General features: G+C 46.2%; 1 protein-coding gene across 3 annotated transcripts in view; it reads right to left on the reverse strand.

The window, feature by feature from the left end:
• Positions 1-16,263, reverse strand: part of AIMP1 (aminoacyl tRNA synthetase complex interacting multifunctional protein 1) — a 140,348-nt gene that overhangs the window by 60,113 nt on the left and 63,972 nt on the right. For all 3 annotated transcript variants that reach the window (XM_063919230.1, XM_063919225.1, XM_063919236.1), the window contains 2 exons: positions 15,508-15,621; positions 8,805-8,954 (listed from right to left, as the gene is read on the reverse strand). In XM_063919230.1, coding sequence (XP_063775300.1) covers positions 8,805-8,954; positions 15,508-15,621 — 264 coding nt within the window. The remainder of the gene's footprint in view (positions 1-8,804; positions 8,955-15,507; positions 15,622-16,263) is intronic.

Raw genomic sequence — 16,263 nt, forward strand, 5'->3', positions numbered from 1 at the left:
CGCATCGTTCATTTGTGCTGCCTCCACACTGAAAGATATGAATGGAATCTTGTTCAATAATGAACGAGATTGTTCATATCTTTCAGTAATATCGGCCAGTGTGTAGGGCCCTTGAGACAGTAGTTACAGGATGCAAATAACCATTCCAAATATAAGATACTCACATAAATAAAGGATAACATATGCCCACAAATACAGGGCTCCAGGACTTAACTTCTCTTTCCTAAGTAATATATATATATAATTTACTGTTTACTGGAGGTGATGAAAGTAATGAACAACTTTTCACTCAATTATTACATTTAAAAAAGAAGGAGGTTGATTTCCTCTTGCACGGCATTACGTTGTCCGACTACCACCGGAGCGGTCAGATTCCTAGGGGGTTTCGCATTAGGAATTCCCCAACAATTGGAAAATTTAGCAGCGATTTTTGCCGCAAATGGGCTGCAATCTTAAATAAATGCAGCCTTGACCTAATCCTGTTGGTGGTTGAGGAGTCGGCGAGGGAATTACAGTTAGTTAAGTCCAAGATTAATACCTTTGAGGACTTACATCTGGACAAATTAACCTCTGATGTAATTAATGGCTGGATAGAAAAACTAACAGTACAAATTGATACGTATAGACGAAATTTGGTCAAGTTTAAGCGTGACAAACTGGCTACAGTACAGCGGGACTATGCTGAGAACAGAGTCTACACATGGGCTTATAACACCACTCCTGTTAATAAAACCTTGTTTCGTTCCAGACAGAGGAAATTCCGCAAATTTCCGGGTGATACTGAAACATCTAGTAGGGGCGCTTCAACGCATAGTGAATCTGAGGATGCCACCACGGGTAAACCCCCTTTAGGGATGAGTACACGCGCTCAGCGTGGTGTCAAAAACGTCGCAAAACGAGGAGGGGGCAACAGTGCTTCCGGATCCGCAAAAGGGAAGCAAAACAAGTCCAAGAAGACCTAGTTTTCAACTTATCTAATAGAACGCTGACAAGTAAAGAATTGGACATTTTGAACAAAGGACTTTCATTTGTCCCTTCGTGTGACCTCGATAATTTCCAGTGGAAACTGGATTCTTATCGTTTTAATAGAAATCTTCGTCTCAAAGAATATTTTCAATCACACATTACTACATCCAGTGTTGAGAGTCTGCCTGCATCAATTAAATCCAGATCTACCTTTGATCCTTATACGACTAACGCATCTCTTAAATGCTTTCAACGTCGGTTGGAACAACATTCCATCAATATGCATACCCCTGTTGCAGCAAATATGTCCAAGGAGGAATGGGAAACTTTGGACCAGCTGAGTAAAGATCGTAGCATTGTTATCCGTCCCGCTCATAAGGGGGGCGGAATAGTAATTCAAGATTTAGATAAATATTGCTCTGAGGTCTGCCGACAATTGGGAGATTTGAATGTATATCGTAAATTGTCGTGTGATCCGACTGGGGTATTTAATCGTGAATTGGAGGGTGTATTGTCACAGGCGGTAAATGAGAATATTATTACTATAGCGGTTAAAAAAGCACTAATACAGGATAATCCTGTGGCCCCTGTGCTCTACACCCTCCCTAAAATTCACAAGGATCTGTGCTATAAATATTCAGATTTGTTGATAGCAAAGGAAAAGGCTCTTGCCATTCCACGTTTGGAACTCTTGCATTCAGCAAATCGTAAGTCAGTGTCGTTAACGAAGAAAATTCCATTCGTACAAAGATTGCCTGGTAAAGCACACCAAAAAGTTATGGCCATTGGTATCCACCGACCCTGATCTGAGAGTGTTTCAGAACATGTCGGTATTACCTAGCTTCTTCCGCAATGGAAATCTGAAGGACTGGCTGGTTAAGAATGACATTACCGGTAGGAAGGTTTCTGCCATGCCGGGCACTTTCTTAAAACGTAAACCCGGGTGCTACAAGTGCACTGGATGCACTACGAGTAGTTTTTTAGAGACAGGGGACTCGTTTGCTCATCCCCATACAGGTAAACGTATCGCTATACGGCAGGTACTTACCTGTACAAACACCCATGTGGTTTACTTCATATGTTGTCCTTGTGGTCTTTTCTATATAGGAAAGACCACAAGGCAATTCAAAGAGCGCATGAACATGCACAGATCCTCCATTAGAAAAGCTGTGGAGGGTACTGTGGTGTTCCAAGAACAACTGGTAGCACGTCATTTCAGAGAGTATAACCATGGATTAGCTACTCTCAGGTACAAAATAATTGAACATGTACAGAAGAAGATACGAGGAGGTGATAGGGATAGAACCCTTCTTCAGAAAGAGGCTAGATGGATACATCGCCTCAATACAGTTTCTCCCTATGGTCTTAATGAGAATTTGGGGTTGAACAGTTTCCTGTAAAATTTATGGGGATCGATGTATCGTGGTAATATGAACTGTTCACTATTTCTCTTAAATTGTATTATTAATTCTGTCAGTTCCGGGTCCGCATACTGCTGTTGTCGTTTATGGATAATGTTGTAATGGACTGATTAGGAACATTGCCCTGTCCTTTTTTGTATAAAAAGTTCTTATTGTATATAATGTTTTCTCCCCTTACCAGGCAACAGGATGTTGTACGGCGGTGACACGCATCATGCGTGCGTTGCAGCGTGTGATGCCATTGTTAGCCGCCGGCGCCCTGTGTGCGGAAGGGCGGGAGGAAGCGAGGTTGGCGTCTTGGGTGATGGTGAGCTATATATGTTTGTTTGTCTTATTGCATTTTATATCCTGATGACGATTTGAATAAAATCGAAACGTTGATATTATGTTCTCTACGTATTGAAGTCCTTGGAGTGCCGCCCGTTACTTTCGCTATATATATATATATATATATATATATATATATATACACACACACATATATAATTTATTTATTTTCTTTTTACCCATGTTGCAGCCCTGGAAGATTTATGAACACTACCACTTTCGATCCTGGAAAATGTCTGACACCGAGCAATCACTCACTTTCTTTAATACTGGAGGATGGATCTGCTCTGGCCTCCACTCTGATGTGGACAATAAGTCATGCTGCACTGATGTCTCTATATGAAACATTAGTGCAGCACAACTTTCGGCCGTGTCACAGTGTCGGGCAGCAAGGGAAATATAGCGTCGGGAGAACACTGGTACTGTGTTAAGATACTCAGCACGCAGTTTACGACTTAGCTGTGACAAAACACTAAACCTAAGTACCTAGGTAATTCTTCATCTGCAACTTTATAAGAAATCGTTTGTGCCAAAAAACTAATAAGTACCTGATGGTTTGTGAAAATCTCCGATGGTGGGTGTACTTCATATGTATAGAATAGGTCCTGTGCAATCACATGCACTGTCCCCTAAGCTGTAGCCTGATTAACAGGCTGCAGCATTTAAAGGCGGAGAATAGGGGAACACTGGGAGTGCAGAGCCCAGAGTCTGCGTCTTCCAACGCAGATAACCTGGCCCCAGCTGAGCAGTTCCGGCAGTCATTCTGCGTTGCTGCAATCATAGCAACCAATGGTCATGATGGTGATCCGACGCTGCACCTTTGTACGCAGCACTCAGATCGCAGATGCTGGCAGGAGGCGTCTTTTTCCTACAGACACCTCCTGCATCATTAATATTTTTACACATCGCTGATACATCTAAAAGACGCAACAGCGATGTGTTCTGTGTTCATCTCTGAATCAGGCCCTATATATGTACAAAGTACACAGCACGAGAATTGGTACCTGTGGCTCGCGCCATATACTGTAGCTCAAAAAAGTTAGGTGTATGAGAACATATCTAGTTCAGTTTGATTCAACATGTACTTAAGGATTTTTATTTTTTGATTTTTTTTGTGATATCAAACCATTTCATTTTCCTTTTTATGTCAGAATAACACCACCGTTGATCAATTGTCTATTGAAAATTACATTTGTTTTGTTAAACAATGATTCCTTTTGTAGGACCATAAAGAATCAGGGAGCAGTCACAAAGGAAATCACCATAAACAAATAAAAATAATAATAAAACATTTAGAAAATGTCAAACTATGGGCCTGATTCAGATTTATAAGTACAGTAAAGCACAAAAGCAAGTACTGTAATGTTGTGTCTGCAACGGGTGTAGGATGGTATGCCCGTGGCCGGGCTCCCGGCGGCCAGCATACCGACGCCGGCAATCGCGACCGCCGGCATACCGACAGCTGTGCGAGCGTAAATGAGCCCCTTGCGGGCTCGGTGACGCGCCATGCTATCTATTCTTCCTCCAGGGTGGTCGTAGACCCCCAAGAGGGAGAAAATGTGTCGGGATTCCGGCGCCGGTATACTGTTCCCAACAACTGGTAAACTGAAGACCACCCGTCTGCAACAAACCATTCCGAGTTGATCGCACAGTAGCAATTTTTTGCAGCCGTGCAATCAGATAGTCGCCGCCTATGGGGGAGTGTATTTTAGCATAGCAAGTGTGCGATCGCTTGTGCAGGGGAGCCGTGCAAAATGTTTTTGTGCAGTTTCTGAGTAGCTCTGAACTTACTCGGCTGCTGCGATCACTTCAGCCTGTCAGGTCCCGGAATTGACATCAGACACCCGCACTGCAAACGCTTGGACACGCCTGCGTTTTCCACGGCACTCCCAGAAAACAGACAGTTGCCACACAGAAACGCCTTCTTCCTGTCAATCTCCTTGCGATCGGCTGTGCGAATGGTTTCTTCGTTAAATACATCGCACAGCAACGATCCGCTTTGTACCCGTACGACGCACCTGCGCATTGCGGTGCATATGAATGCACAATAGTGACCTGATCGCTGCACTGAGAAAAATGGCAGCGTGCGAACAGGTCGGAATGACCCTCCATATTGCTTTGCAAGGGGAGCAAATACATTTAGATTTTTTCTGTGCAGTGTAAATACGGGCAGCTTTTGCATGTAACCCACAAATTTAGCTTTATTTTTACACTGCAATTTAGATTTCAGTTTAAACACACCCCACCCAAATCTAAATCTCTCTGCACATTACATCCACCCCACCTGCAGTGCACATGGTTTTGCCCAGTTGCTCGCTTTATTGCTTTGCTTCAAATCAGAATCAGGCCCAGTGTTTCTTATATGTTAAAAAGAATAGAAAAAAGCCAGTGTGTTTCTAGGCTGCTTGAATGACTCCATAGAGCAGCATTGTGTTATGATTACATAAGGGACTGTGCTCTCAGGGCACCTTGTCAAACAGTATTTGCAATTTGATTTACAAGTGAAAACCAATACTTCCTTTGGAAGCAAATTCCAGAGTCCGATCACTCTCCAGATAAAAAGAAACGGAAATGATCATTAATCAAAAATCTCCAACAGATTTTGTCTTAGATTTACCAAATTGCAATTTTCATTCTTCATGGACTATACATTACCTTAATTTACACAGTAGGTTTGGCAGTTGGTACATTTAAGACTTTCTCACAAAAGAGTACAAGACTACATCAGAAAAAGGAAATATCCACATGCAAAAGGTAAAATCCTAATTATCTAGATACAAGGGGGCATATGTAATAGGGTCCTAGTTTGCCGTAGGTGCGGAATGCTGGCCAATCTCGGACATTTTTTTTAAAGGCATTCATTTACAAGGCAAGACAATTCCTTGTAAATGATTGTCGCTTTAAAAAAAAAGTCTGAAATCGTCCGGCATCCCACACCTACGGCAAACTCATACCGTATTACATATGCCCCCAGTTGGGGAGGAATTTAAAATGCTCAGCAACTTGAAATATGTAATTGCACATGTGAAGTGTTTGCAAATACATAGCAAGATTTGGAAGCTCACAGATATGAGAGGATCACCCTCTGCAAGGATATAGGTTACATGTGGTGGACACTCGCCTTTCCGCCAAGTTGTGCTTAAGTATAGATCATTAGGCTATCACTAATCATTTCTTAAACTACAAGTTCTTTGGCAGAGGCTAAATACATTATATATACACTGCCCAAAAAAATAAAGGGAACACTAAAATAACACATCCTAAATCTGAATGAATGAAATATTCTTATTAAATACTTTGTTCTTTACATAGTTGAATGTGCTGACAACAAAATCACACAAAAATTATCAATGGAAATCAAATTTATTAACCCATGGAGGTCTGGATTTGGAGTCGCACACAAAATTAAAGTGGAAAAACACACTACAGGCTGATCCAACTTTGATGTAATGTCCTTAAAACAAATCAAAATGAAGCTCAGTAGTGTGTGTGGCCTCCACGTGCCTGTATGACCTCCCTACAACGCCTGGGCATGCTCCTGATGAGGTGGCGGATGGTCTCCTGAGGGATCTCCTCCCAGACCTGGACTAAAGCATCCGCCAACTCCTGGACAGTCTGTGGTGCAACGTGGCGTTGGTGGATGGAGCGAGACATGATGTCCCAGATGTGCTCAAATGGATTCAGGTCTGGGGAACAGGCGGGCCAGTCCATAGCATCAATGCCTTCGTCTTGCAGGAACTGCTGACACACTCCCGCCACATGAGGTCTAGCATTGTCTTGCATTAGGAGGAACCCAGGGCCAACCGCACCAGCATATGGTCTCACAAGGGGTCTGAGGATCTCATCTCGGTACCTAATGGCAGTCAGGCTACCTCTGGCGAGCACATGGAGGGCTGTGCGGCCCCCCAAAGAAATGCCACCCCACACCATTACTAACCCACTGCCAAACCGGTCATGCTGGAGGATGTTGCAGGCAGCAGAACGTTCTCCTTGGCGTCTCCAGACTCTGTCACGTCTGTCACATGTGCTCAGTGAGAACCTGCTTTCATCTGTGAAGAGCACAGGGCGCCAGTGGCGAATTTGCCAATCTTGATGTTCTCTGGCAAATGCCAAACGTCCTGCACGGTGTTGGGCTGTAAGCACAACCCCCACCTGTGGACGTCGGGCCCTCATACCACCCTCATGGAGTCCGTTTCTGATCGTTTGAGTAGACACATGCACATTTGTGGCTTGCTGGAGGTCATTTTGCAGGGCTCTGGCAGTGCTCCTCCTGTTCTTCCTTGCACAAAGGCGGAGGTAGTGGTCCTGCTGCTGGGTTGTTGCCCTCCTACGGCCTCCTCTACGTCTCCTGATGTACTGGCCTGTCTCCAGGTAGCGCCTCCATGCTCTGGACAGTATGCTGACAGACACAGCAAACCTTCTTGCCACAGCTCGCATTGATGTGCCATCCTGGATGAGCTGCACTACCTGAGCCACTTGTGTGGGTTGTAGACTCCGTCTCATGCTACCACTAGAGTGAATGCACCACCAGCTTTCAAAAGTGACCAAAACATCAGCCAGAAAGCATAGGAGCTGATAAGTGGTCTGTGGTCACCACCTGCAGAACAACTCCTTTATTGGGGGTGTCTTGCTAATTGCCTATAATTTCCACCTGTTGTCTATTCCATTTGCACAACAGCATGTGAAACTGATTGTCAATCAGTGTTGCTTCCTAAGTGGACAATTTGATTTCACAGAAGTGTGATTGACTTGGAGTTACATTGTGTTGTTTAAGTGCTCCCTTTATTTTTTTGAACAGTGTATATGATGTGAGTCCATGCTGCATAAGCGTGCCTAAAGGACTTTAAATTCTGCCATTGTGATTTAACACACACACACACACACACACACACACACACACACACACACACACACACACACACACACACCAGTTTGATCTTAATGACAAGATCTAAAATAGAATGGGGAAGATGTACTAAGCCTGGAGAAGTGATTAAGTGGAGGTTGATAATTTAGCAGCCAATCAGCTCCTCATTGTCAGTTTTCAAACCCAGCCTGTAACTTAACAGTTAGTAGCCGATTGACTGGGGCGTTATCACCTTCCACTTTATCCCTTCTCCACATCTGCCCTAATCTTACACATGCCTACCTCTGAAGATAAAAACACCATCTTATAGGACAGGCATGTCCAAACTGCGGCCCTCCAGCTGTTGGGAAACTACATATCCCAGCATGCCCTGACACAGTTTTGCTGACAGAGAATGCTAAATCTGTGTCAGGGCATGCTGGGATGTGTAGTTTCTAAACAGCTGGAGGGCCGCAGTTTGGACATGCCTGTTATAGGAGTTTCCAAGCTTCTTTTAATACACTTTTCCATAGCGGAGAAACATTTGAAAGCTAGCCCAAAAGCTAATGTGAGCAACATGTCGCACAGGAAGCGGAGGTTACAGAAAACTGATTAGCAGTGAAACACAAGCTGATGCCTTATAATGTCACAACTCTTCCCTTCACCAACATGGAAATCTCAAGCCTGTTCTCCTCGGACATATTGTAAATGTACCAGACAGGAAGGTGGGGATATGATGAAAGCTTTGGAATGGGTATATGGATCTAGCAAGAAAGTGGGCAGTACGGATGGTGTAATGGTTAGTATTACTGCCTCACAGCACTGAGGTCATGGGCTTGAAACCCACCATGGCTGCAAATGTGGAGTTTGTATATTCTCCCCGTACTTCCATGGGTTGTCTCCGGGTACTCCGGTTTCCTCCCACAATCCAAAATTATACTAGTAGGTTAATTGGCTTCCAATAAAAATTAACCCTAGTGTGTGTGTGTGTGTGAATGTAAATGTGATAGGGAATATAGATTGTAAGCTCCACTGGGGCAGGGACTGATGTGAATGGACAAATATTCTCTGTAGAGCGCTGCAGAATATGTGTGCGCTATATAAATAACTTAATTCTACAAAAGCAAAACTAGCTAGCTTGATGTATTTTGTTTTTAGGTATAATATGAGGCCGGTCTCGTAATAAATCATTTTAGGAAGCTACTATATTATCACAACATGGTAGACTTCTATTTAGATTATACCTTTCTTTTCGGTCTTTTCCTTTTTCTTCTCTTCACCCCCTACTTTCGGTGCTGGAGGGGCAGGTTTCACAGGAGCAGGTTGAGCAGCAGGTTGTGAGGTAGCGGAACTGGAGACAGCTGGTGTACTAGCAGGAACACCAACCTGTTTAACTAAGGTGATAGAAAGTAGAAATCCATAACTGTCCTTAACTGGTGCAACAATATTTGTAATAGAAACAGAGGGAAGAAGGAATACTGATTTCTATTTCCCTGCAAAAAGGAGATTTATGGTAGATTTACCATTGTTAAATCTCTTTCTGCGAGGTACACTGGATTCCACAGGGAATAACATTGGGGTGTAGAGTTGGATCTTGATCCGAGGCACCAGCAGGCTAAAGCTTTGACTGTTCCCAGGATGCACTGCACCACCTCCTCTATAGCCCCGCCTCCAGGCACTGGAGCTCAGTTTTGTTAACCAGTCCAATGCAGTAGCAGGTAAGAGAGACGGTAGATGTTAGTCACATAGAACCACATTCTCACAAGAGGAGAAGGAACAAGCGGCTAATGCCATACAAACCCAACTAAGCTAAGTGCGTCAGGGTGAGAGCCCTGTGCAATCCAGTGTACCTCGCAGAAAGAGATTTAACAATGGTAAGCCTACCATAAATCTCCTTTTCTGCAGCGGGGTACACTGGTATTCCACAGGGAATCACTTTGGGGATGTCCTAAAGAAGTACCTCATGGGAGGGGACGCACTGTAGCGGTCACAAGAACCCGGCGTCTAAAGGAAGCATCCTGGGAGGCGGAAGTATCAATGGCATAGAACCTGATGAACGTGTTCACTGAGGACCACGTAGCCGCCTTGCACAATTGTTCAGCGGACGCGCCACGGCGGGCCGCCCACGAAGGTCCAACCGACTGAGTAGAATGGACCTTGATAGCAGCAGGAGCTGGAAGCCCAGCCTGCGCATAAGCTTGTGCAATCACCATTCTAATCCATCTGGCCAAGGTTTGCTAATTCGCAGGCCAGCCACGTTTGTGAAAACCAAAAAGTACAAAAAGGGAATCTGACCTCCTGATGGAGGCAGTCCTCTCCACATAAACACGAAGAGCCCGTACCACATCCAAAGATTTTTCTTTGGAAGATAGACCAGAAGAGTTGAAGGCCGAAAACCACAATCTCTTGGTTAAGGTGAAAAGATGACACCACCTTAGGCAAAAAACCAGGGCGAGTTCGAAGAACAGCCCGGTCACAGTGAAAAATCAGAAAGGGTGGACGACAGGACAAAGCACCTAAGTCCAACAACCTCCTAGCAGAGGCAATAGCCAACAGAAATATGACCTTAAGCGTAAAGCATTTAAGGTCCACAGACTTAATAGGTTCAAATGGAGACTCGGGCATTCAACACTACAGACAGATCCCATGGAGCCACAGGAGGGACATAGGGAGGCTGAATCCGTAGGACACCCTGAGTGAAAGTGTGAATGTCAGGAAGAGACGCAATTTTTCTCTGAAACCACACCAACAAGGCAGACATATGAACCTTGAGGGAGGCCAGAGGAAGGCCCAAGTCTAGGCCTTGCTGTAGAAAAGCGAACAGTCCGGAGGTTTTGAAAGTATATGCATCATAATTCTTAGCAGCACACCAGGTGAAGTAAGAATTCCAGACCTTGTAATAAATCTGAGCCGAAGCTGGTTTACGGCCTTTCAACATAGTGTGAATGACCGCCTCAGAGAATCCTTTTGCTATCAGGAGTGATGCTTCAAGAGCCACGCCGTCAAAGCCAGTCTGACCAGGTCCGGGTAGACACAAGGGCCCTGAACGAGGAGGTGTGGGCGTTGAGGAAGTAGAAGAGGACACTCTATCGAGAGACCCTGCAGGTCTGAGAACCAATGCCGTCTGGGCCACGCTGGAGCGACTAGAAGTAGTATTCCTCCTTCTTGCTTGAACGTCCGTATTACCCTGGGCAGGAGTGACACTGGAGGGAACACGTATGGCAGCCGAAAGTTCCATGGAATTGCCAGTGCGTCCACGAACGCTGCTTGAGGATCCCTTGTCCTTGCTCCGAAGACCATAACCTTGTGATTGTGTCACGACGCCATCAGGTCTACATCTGGTAGGCCCCACTTGTTCACTAGGAGTTGAAAGACTTTGGGATGAAGACTCCACTCTCCGGCGTGCACATCCTGACGACTGAGGAAGTCCGCTTCCCAGTTAAGGACTCCCGGAATGAACACTGCCGATATGGCTGGCAGATGGCGTTCTGCCCATTGGAAGATTTTTGATACTTCCATCATCGCCATGCGGCTTTGAGTGCCACCTTGATGATTTATGTATGCCACCGTGGTGGCGTGGTCTGACTGTACTTTAACAGTCCTGTTCTGTACCAGAGGCAGTGCCAGTCTCAACGCGTTGAACACTGCCCGCAATTCCAGACTGTTTATCGGGAGGAGAGATTCCTCCCTGGTCCACGGCCCTGGAGAGAGTGTTGCTCTAACACTGTGCCCCAACCTCGCAGACTGGCGTCCGTTGTCAGGAGGACCCAGTTGGAGATCCAGAAGGGACAGCAACTGCTCAACTGTTGGTCCTGTAGCCACCAGCTCAGTGACAGACGAACCTCTGGAGTCAAGGAGATCATTTGAGACCTGATCCGATGAGACAGGCCATTCCATTTGGAAAGGATTAACCTCTGCAGAGGGCGGGAATGAAATTGAGCACACTCTACCATGTCGAAAGCCGACACCATGAGGCCTAGTACTTGCATAGCCGAGTGTATCAACACTCTCTGGCGGGAGAGGAAGCATCTGATTTTTTCCTGAAGTTTCAGAACCTTCTCCGGAGACAGAAACAGTCTTTGGCTGGGTGTGTCCAGCAGCGCCCCCAGGTGCATCATGCTCCGAGCAGGGACCAGCGAGGACTTCTTCCAATTGATGAGCCACCCGTGGGCTTGTAGGAATTGGACCAACATCACCAGTTGACTGAGAAGGACATCTTGGGAATTTGCCAGATTAAGCAAGTCGTCCAGATACGGCAGGATCCTGATCCCCTGACGACGGAGGAAAGCCGTCATCACATCCATGACCTTGGTGAAAATCCAAGGTGCAGTGGCCAGTCCAAATGGCAGAGCCTGGAACTGAAAAGGAAGGTTGCCAATAGCTAACCGCAGATACTGCTGATGCGAAATGGCAATAGGCATGTGCAGGTAAGCATCCTGTATGTCCAGGGATACCATATAGTCCTCGGGTTCCATGGCCAGCACAATAGAGCGCAGAGTTCCATACGGAATTTGGACACTCTCACAAACTTGTTCAATGATTTGAGGTTGAGGATAGGCCGGAAAGACCGATTTGGTTTCGGAACTAGAAACAGGGAGGGTCGAATAGTATCCCCTGCCTCTCTGTGACAGAGGTACTGGCACTACCACTCCTGTTTCCAGGAGGGATTGTACAACCAGGTGTAGAGCTTGCGCTTTCAACAGATCCGAAGGGATAACTGTTGAACAGAACTGGCGAGGGGGACGTCTCTTGAAAGAGACTGCGTACCCGTGAGTGACAACTCCACATACCCAGGCATCTGAAGTGGTCTTTACCAGGCCTGGGCGAACTGCAGAAGTCAGCCTCCCACCCTGGGGTCTCCCAGGGGGAGGCCCGCCCCATCATGCAGCAGGCTTGTCTTGTTTGAAAGCAGGCTGACGGGCAGCCTGGGATTATTTCGATTTGGGCTTAGTGGTTTTGGAAGAAGTACGAGCCTGTCTCGGGTACGCCTGACCTTTTGTTTTACTTGGAGGTCAAAAGGAACGAAAAGTGGTACTCTTAGCTTTCTGAGCAGAAGGATTAGTACTTGGGAGAAACAAGTCAGTCACAATCTTATTCAGATCTTCCCCAAAGAGGATGTCTCCCTTGAAAGGAAGTACCTCCAAGGTCTTTTTAGAGTCCAGGTCCTCTTTCCAGGAACTTAACCACAGAATTCGGCGAGCCAGGATAGACGTAGTAGAAGCCGTGGCCGCCATGACCCTGCATCAGAGGCCGCTTCCTGAAATAGTGAGAGGCTGTGGTAATATATGACAGATATTGTCTGGCAGTGTCAGAAATATTCTGAGGTAGGTCCTCCTCAATTGCCTGAACCCATGCTTCAATTCCTTTTGCCGCCCAAGAGGCAGCCATAGTGGGTCTATGTACAGCACCGGTAAGAGTGTAAATAGACTTCAGGCAACCGTCCACATGCTTATCTGTCGATTCCTTCAGTGAAGTGACAGTGGTGACAGGCAGAGTAGATGACACCACAAGACGGACGACATGAGAGTCCACCGGTGGTGGAGTTTCCCAATTGTTACTCAACTCCGCAGGGATAGGATAACGAGCTAGCATCTTATTACACAGGGAAAATGTATTTCCTAGAAATGACCAGGACTCCTGACGTATGTCAATTAAGAGGTCAGAATGTGGTAAAACTACTTTAACAACCTTCTGACATTTAAACTTATCCGGTTTCTTAGATGTAACAAACGGCTCAATGTCATCATCAATTTGGAGAATCAGCATGATAGCCTCTACAAGGTCAGGAACATCAACCTGGGTTGCAGATTCCTCATCAGAAGCAACTGTATCAGTGTCTGATGGATCAGTATATTCCCCATCGTCATCGGAAGAATTATCCAAAATATTAGTGGATTGTGAGGAAGAAATAGCCCGCTTAGATGACCCCTTGGCCCCAGAGGGACGTGGGGTGGACTTTTGTCTGACCAAAGTCTGATTTAATTGCTGTAACTGAGTAGACAAAGCATCCGCCCATGGCGGATTAACTACAGGGACAATATGTGGCTGTAATGGCACAGGAGGCCCCACAGGGGCGTGAGATGCGTTACAAGCGTAGTCAGCATATTTAAAAAAGCAGCCTAAGGTGGGTCTTGATTCTTGATTGTCCACAGGTTCCACAGACGGACAGGGAGATGTATGACCCCCAGCGCCTGAACCAGCAGCAAACACTTCCCCCACTGGTGAATTTGTGACGACACCACTGCATGATGCAGGAGCGTCTGCTGATGTCCCACCCTGTGTAGCAGACATCATGTAGGATGTAGCCTTAGGATGCAATAGTACAATATAGCCAGTCAAACACAACAAAACCAGTAAATAATCCCCTGTGTTTTGTGACAGTAAATACCGAGCATAAACAGAGGATATAAGTGGTGTGGGGTGACTGAAAAACACAGTGAGAAATACTAACAGTATACCCTGTGTAGCACTATATATTATATGAGACCCTGACGCACCTAGTTCCCCAGGGTACAGAATATAGTGATAGCAAACGTGTGATACACAAAAGTGGAATCCACACAGCAGCTATAGGCACACTGAGTCACAATGCAGGAATTATCATATATAACAATAAAACTGCACTGGACTAGTAATTACATATATTTATGTATGTATACAGATATAACAATGCACAGTAAACACTGGGATGTATATCAAAGAATACTTGTACTAAATATTCAGATAGCAGTACACTTGTTCTTAACTAACACTGTCTAAAATGACATGTAGAATACTTAAGTGTCTGTAAATGCACAGCGCTGATGATACAGGCGGATTTACAGAGGAGACAGTGCCCAGCAGTCCCGGAGATCAGCCCAGCTACATAATGGCACCAAAATCTCTTCAGGGAGTGAGGGAGAGAGAGAGATGCAGCTTCAGGGCGGGAACACCGGCAGTAGATGGCGCCAGGATCTGGGGGAGGGGCTACAGGTCAGAGCCTTATCCCCTCTGCTGGACTTCACCACCGGGTACTGTGGAGCCTTTTGCAAATGGATTTTAATAAATACGACCTGTGCTCTTTGCCCTGGTGGATATAGTGGGGTCCCTGTGCGACACAGTGTCCACGCCAGCGGAGCGGTCCGTCTCCTGGGACCGCAACTGGATCGTTATTAAGCTTACCTCCCCCCCTTTTAGTGCAGCCACGTGATCCTGGAGAATGACAGCAGTGGTGTGCCTGAAGAAAACCGGTGTGTCTGCGCTGCAAGTACCAGGGAACCAGGCCGCGGGAGTATGCAGTGCCGCTGAGGGGGGTGATGGAGCCGCAGCACAGCATGTCATAAAGACATATAGTGCTGCAGCCCTTGAAGTCTTCTAAAAAGCTCTTTTCAGGGCTGCCTAGCGCAGCCCCACCTGTTAGTGACCTGCACTGCAGGCACCAACTTACAAACTGAGCTCCAGTGCCTGGAGGCGGGGCTATAGAGGAGGCAGTGCAGTGCATCCTGGGAACAGTCAATGCTTTAGTCTGTTGGTGCCTTGAATCAAGATCCAACTCTACACCCCGATGTTATTCCCTGTGGAAAACCAGTGTACCCCGCTGCAGAAATAGTCCTATTATAGCTATTGCGAGATGCCTTCAGACGGGATCAGTACAAGATACCGCCGGACGGGATCCCGGCGGTCGGAATACCAACACTGGGATTCCAACCGGCACAATCCCGACAGGGGGGGCGAGCGCAATGCAGCCCCTTGCGGGCTGCTCGTCACGCTGTGGGCACGGTGCCTCACTACGCTCGGCACACTAATTTATTCTCCCTCTATGGGTGTCGTGGACACAGACAGAGGGAGAATATGTCGGGATTGTGCCGGTCGGGATCCCAGTGTCGGTTTTCTGACCGCCGGGATCCCGTCCGGCGGGATCTTGACTGCATCCCCTTCAGACATATAAGGCTGTTTGCAGACAGTTACCTCCATTTTTTACTTCTTTTCGCACAAGGTGATCTTTCAGTTCTTCAATTTCTTTCTTCAGCTTTGCATTTTCCACGCGGAGCTTCTTCTCCTCCCGTAGAGATGCCTGCAAAACTAACGTTAATATACTGGAATTAATGCCTGTCTATTCTTGGAATCACTATTAGAAGTTATGGGAAAAGAAAAAAAAACTTTTAAACTTCAAAATGCTGTCACAAATTATTTTACTATGCTTTATCTGTCTACTGATTGAAGAGGAAACTTACAGTGAGTGATAGGTCATCAAATGCTGTGTACGAACGATTTTAGGGATGTAGAACATTGATTTTAGAGGCATTGTTACAACTACTGTGCACAATGTTTTAGTTATTTGAGATACAGCAGAAACAAATGTGATTCTTGTAACAACTGTACCTTTGGGGGCTTACAGAGCTCTTCATCCCTGTATTACCCCTTTCACACCGCCAATGCCGGATGCCACCTAGGAATTGGAAACGGGTCCTTCCCGGGTGGGATCCGGCATTGGACCCTAATAGCAGGCTTCCTATCTCACAATTTGCCGGGTCGGTTGCCATAGCGTCGGGGGGCGGAGTCGGCAGCGGGGAAGGAGGCAGAGGCAACGCTGGGAGATGAGCTAATCTTCACTCCGCCTCTCCCTATGTAGTGAACGGGTCCCGAGTAATATCGACCCGGGAACCCGTTCATACTGCCACTGACCCGGTATTCAGGCGACCCGGGGATTCGACCAAGGGCCTT

This window comes from Pseudophryne corroboree, chromosome 1, assembly GCF_028390025.1.
Source record: "Pseudophryne corroboree isolate aPseCor3 chromosome 1, aPseCor3.hap2, whole genome shotgun sequence".
In the NCBI taxonomy this organism is placed as follows: domain Eukaryota; kingdom Metazoa; phylum Chordata; class Amphibia; order Anura; family Myobatrachidae; genus Pseudophryne; species Pseudophryne corroboree.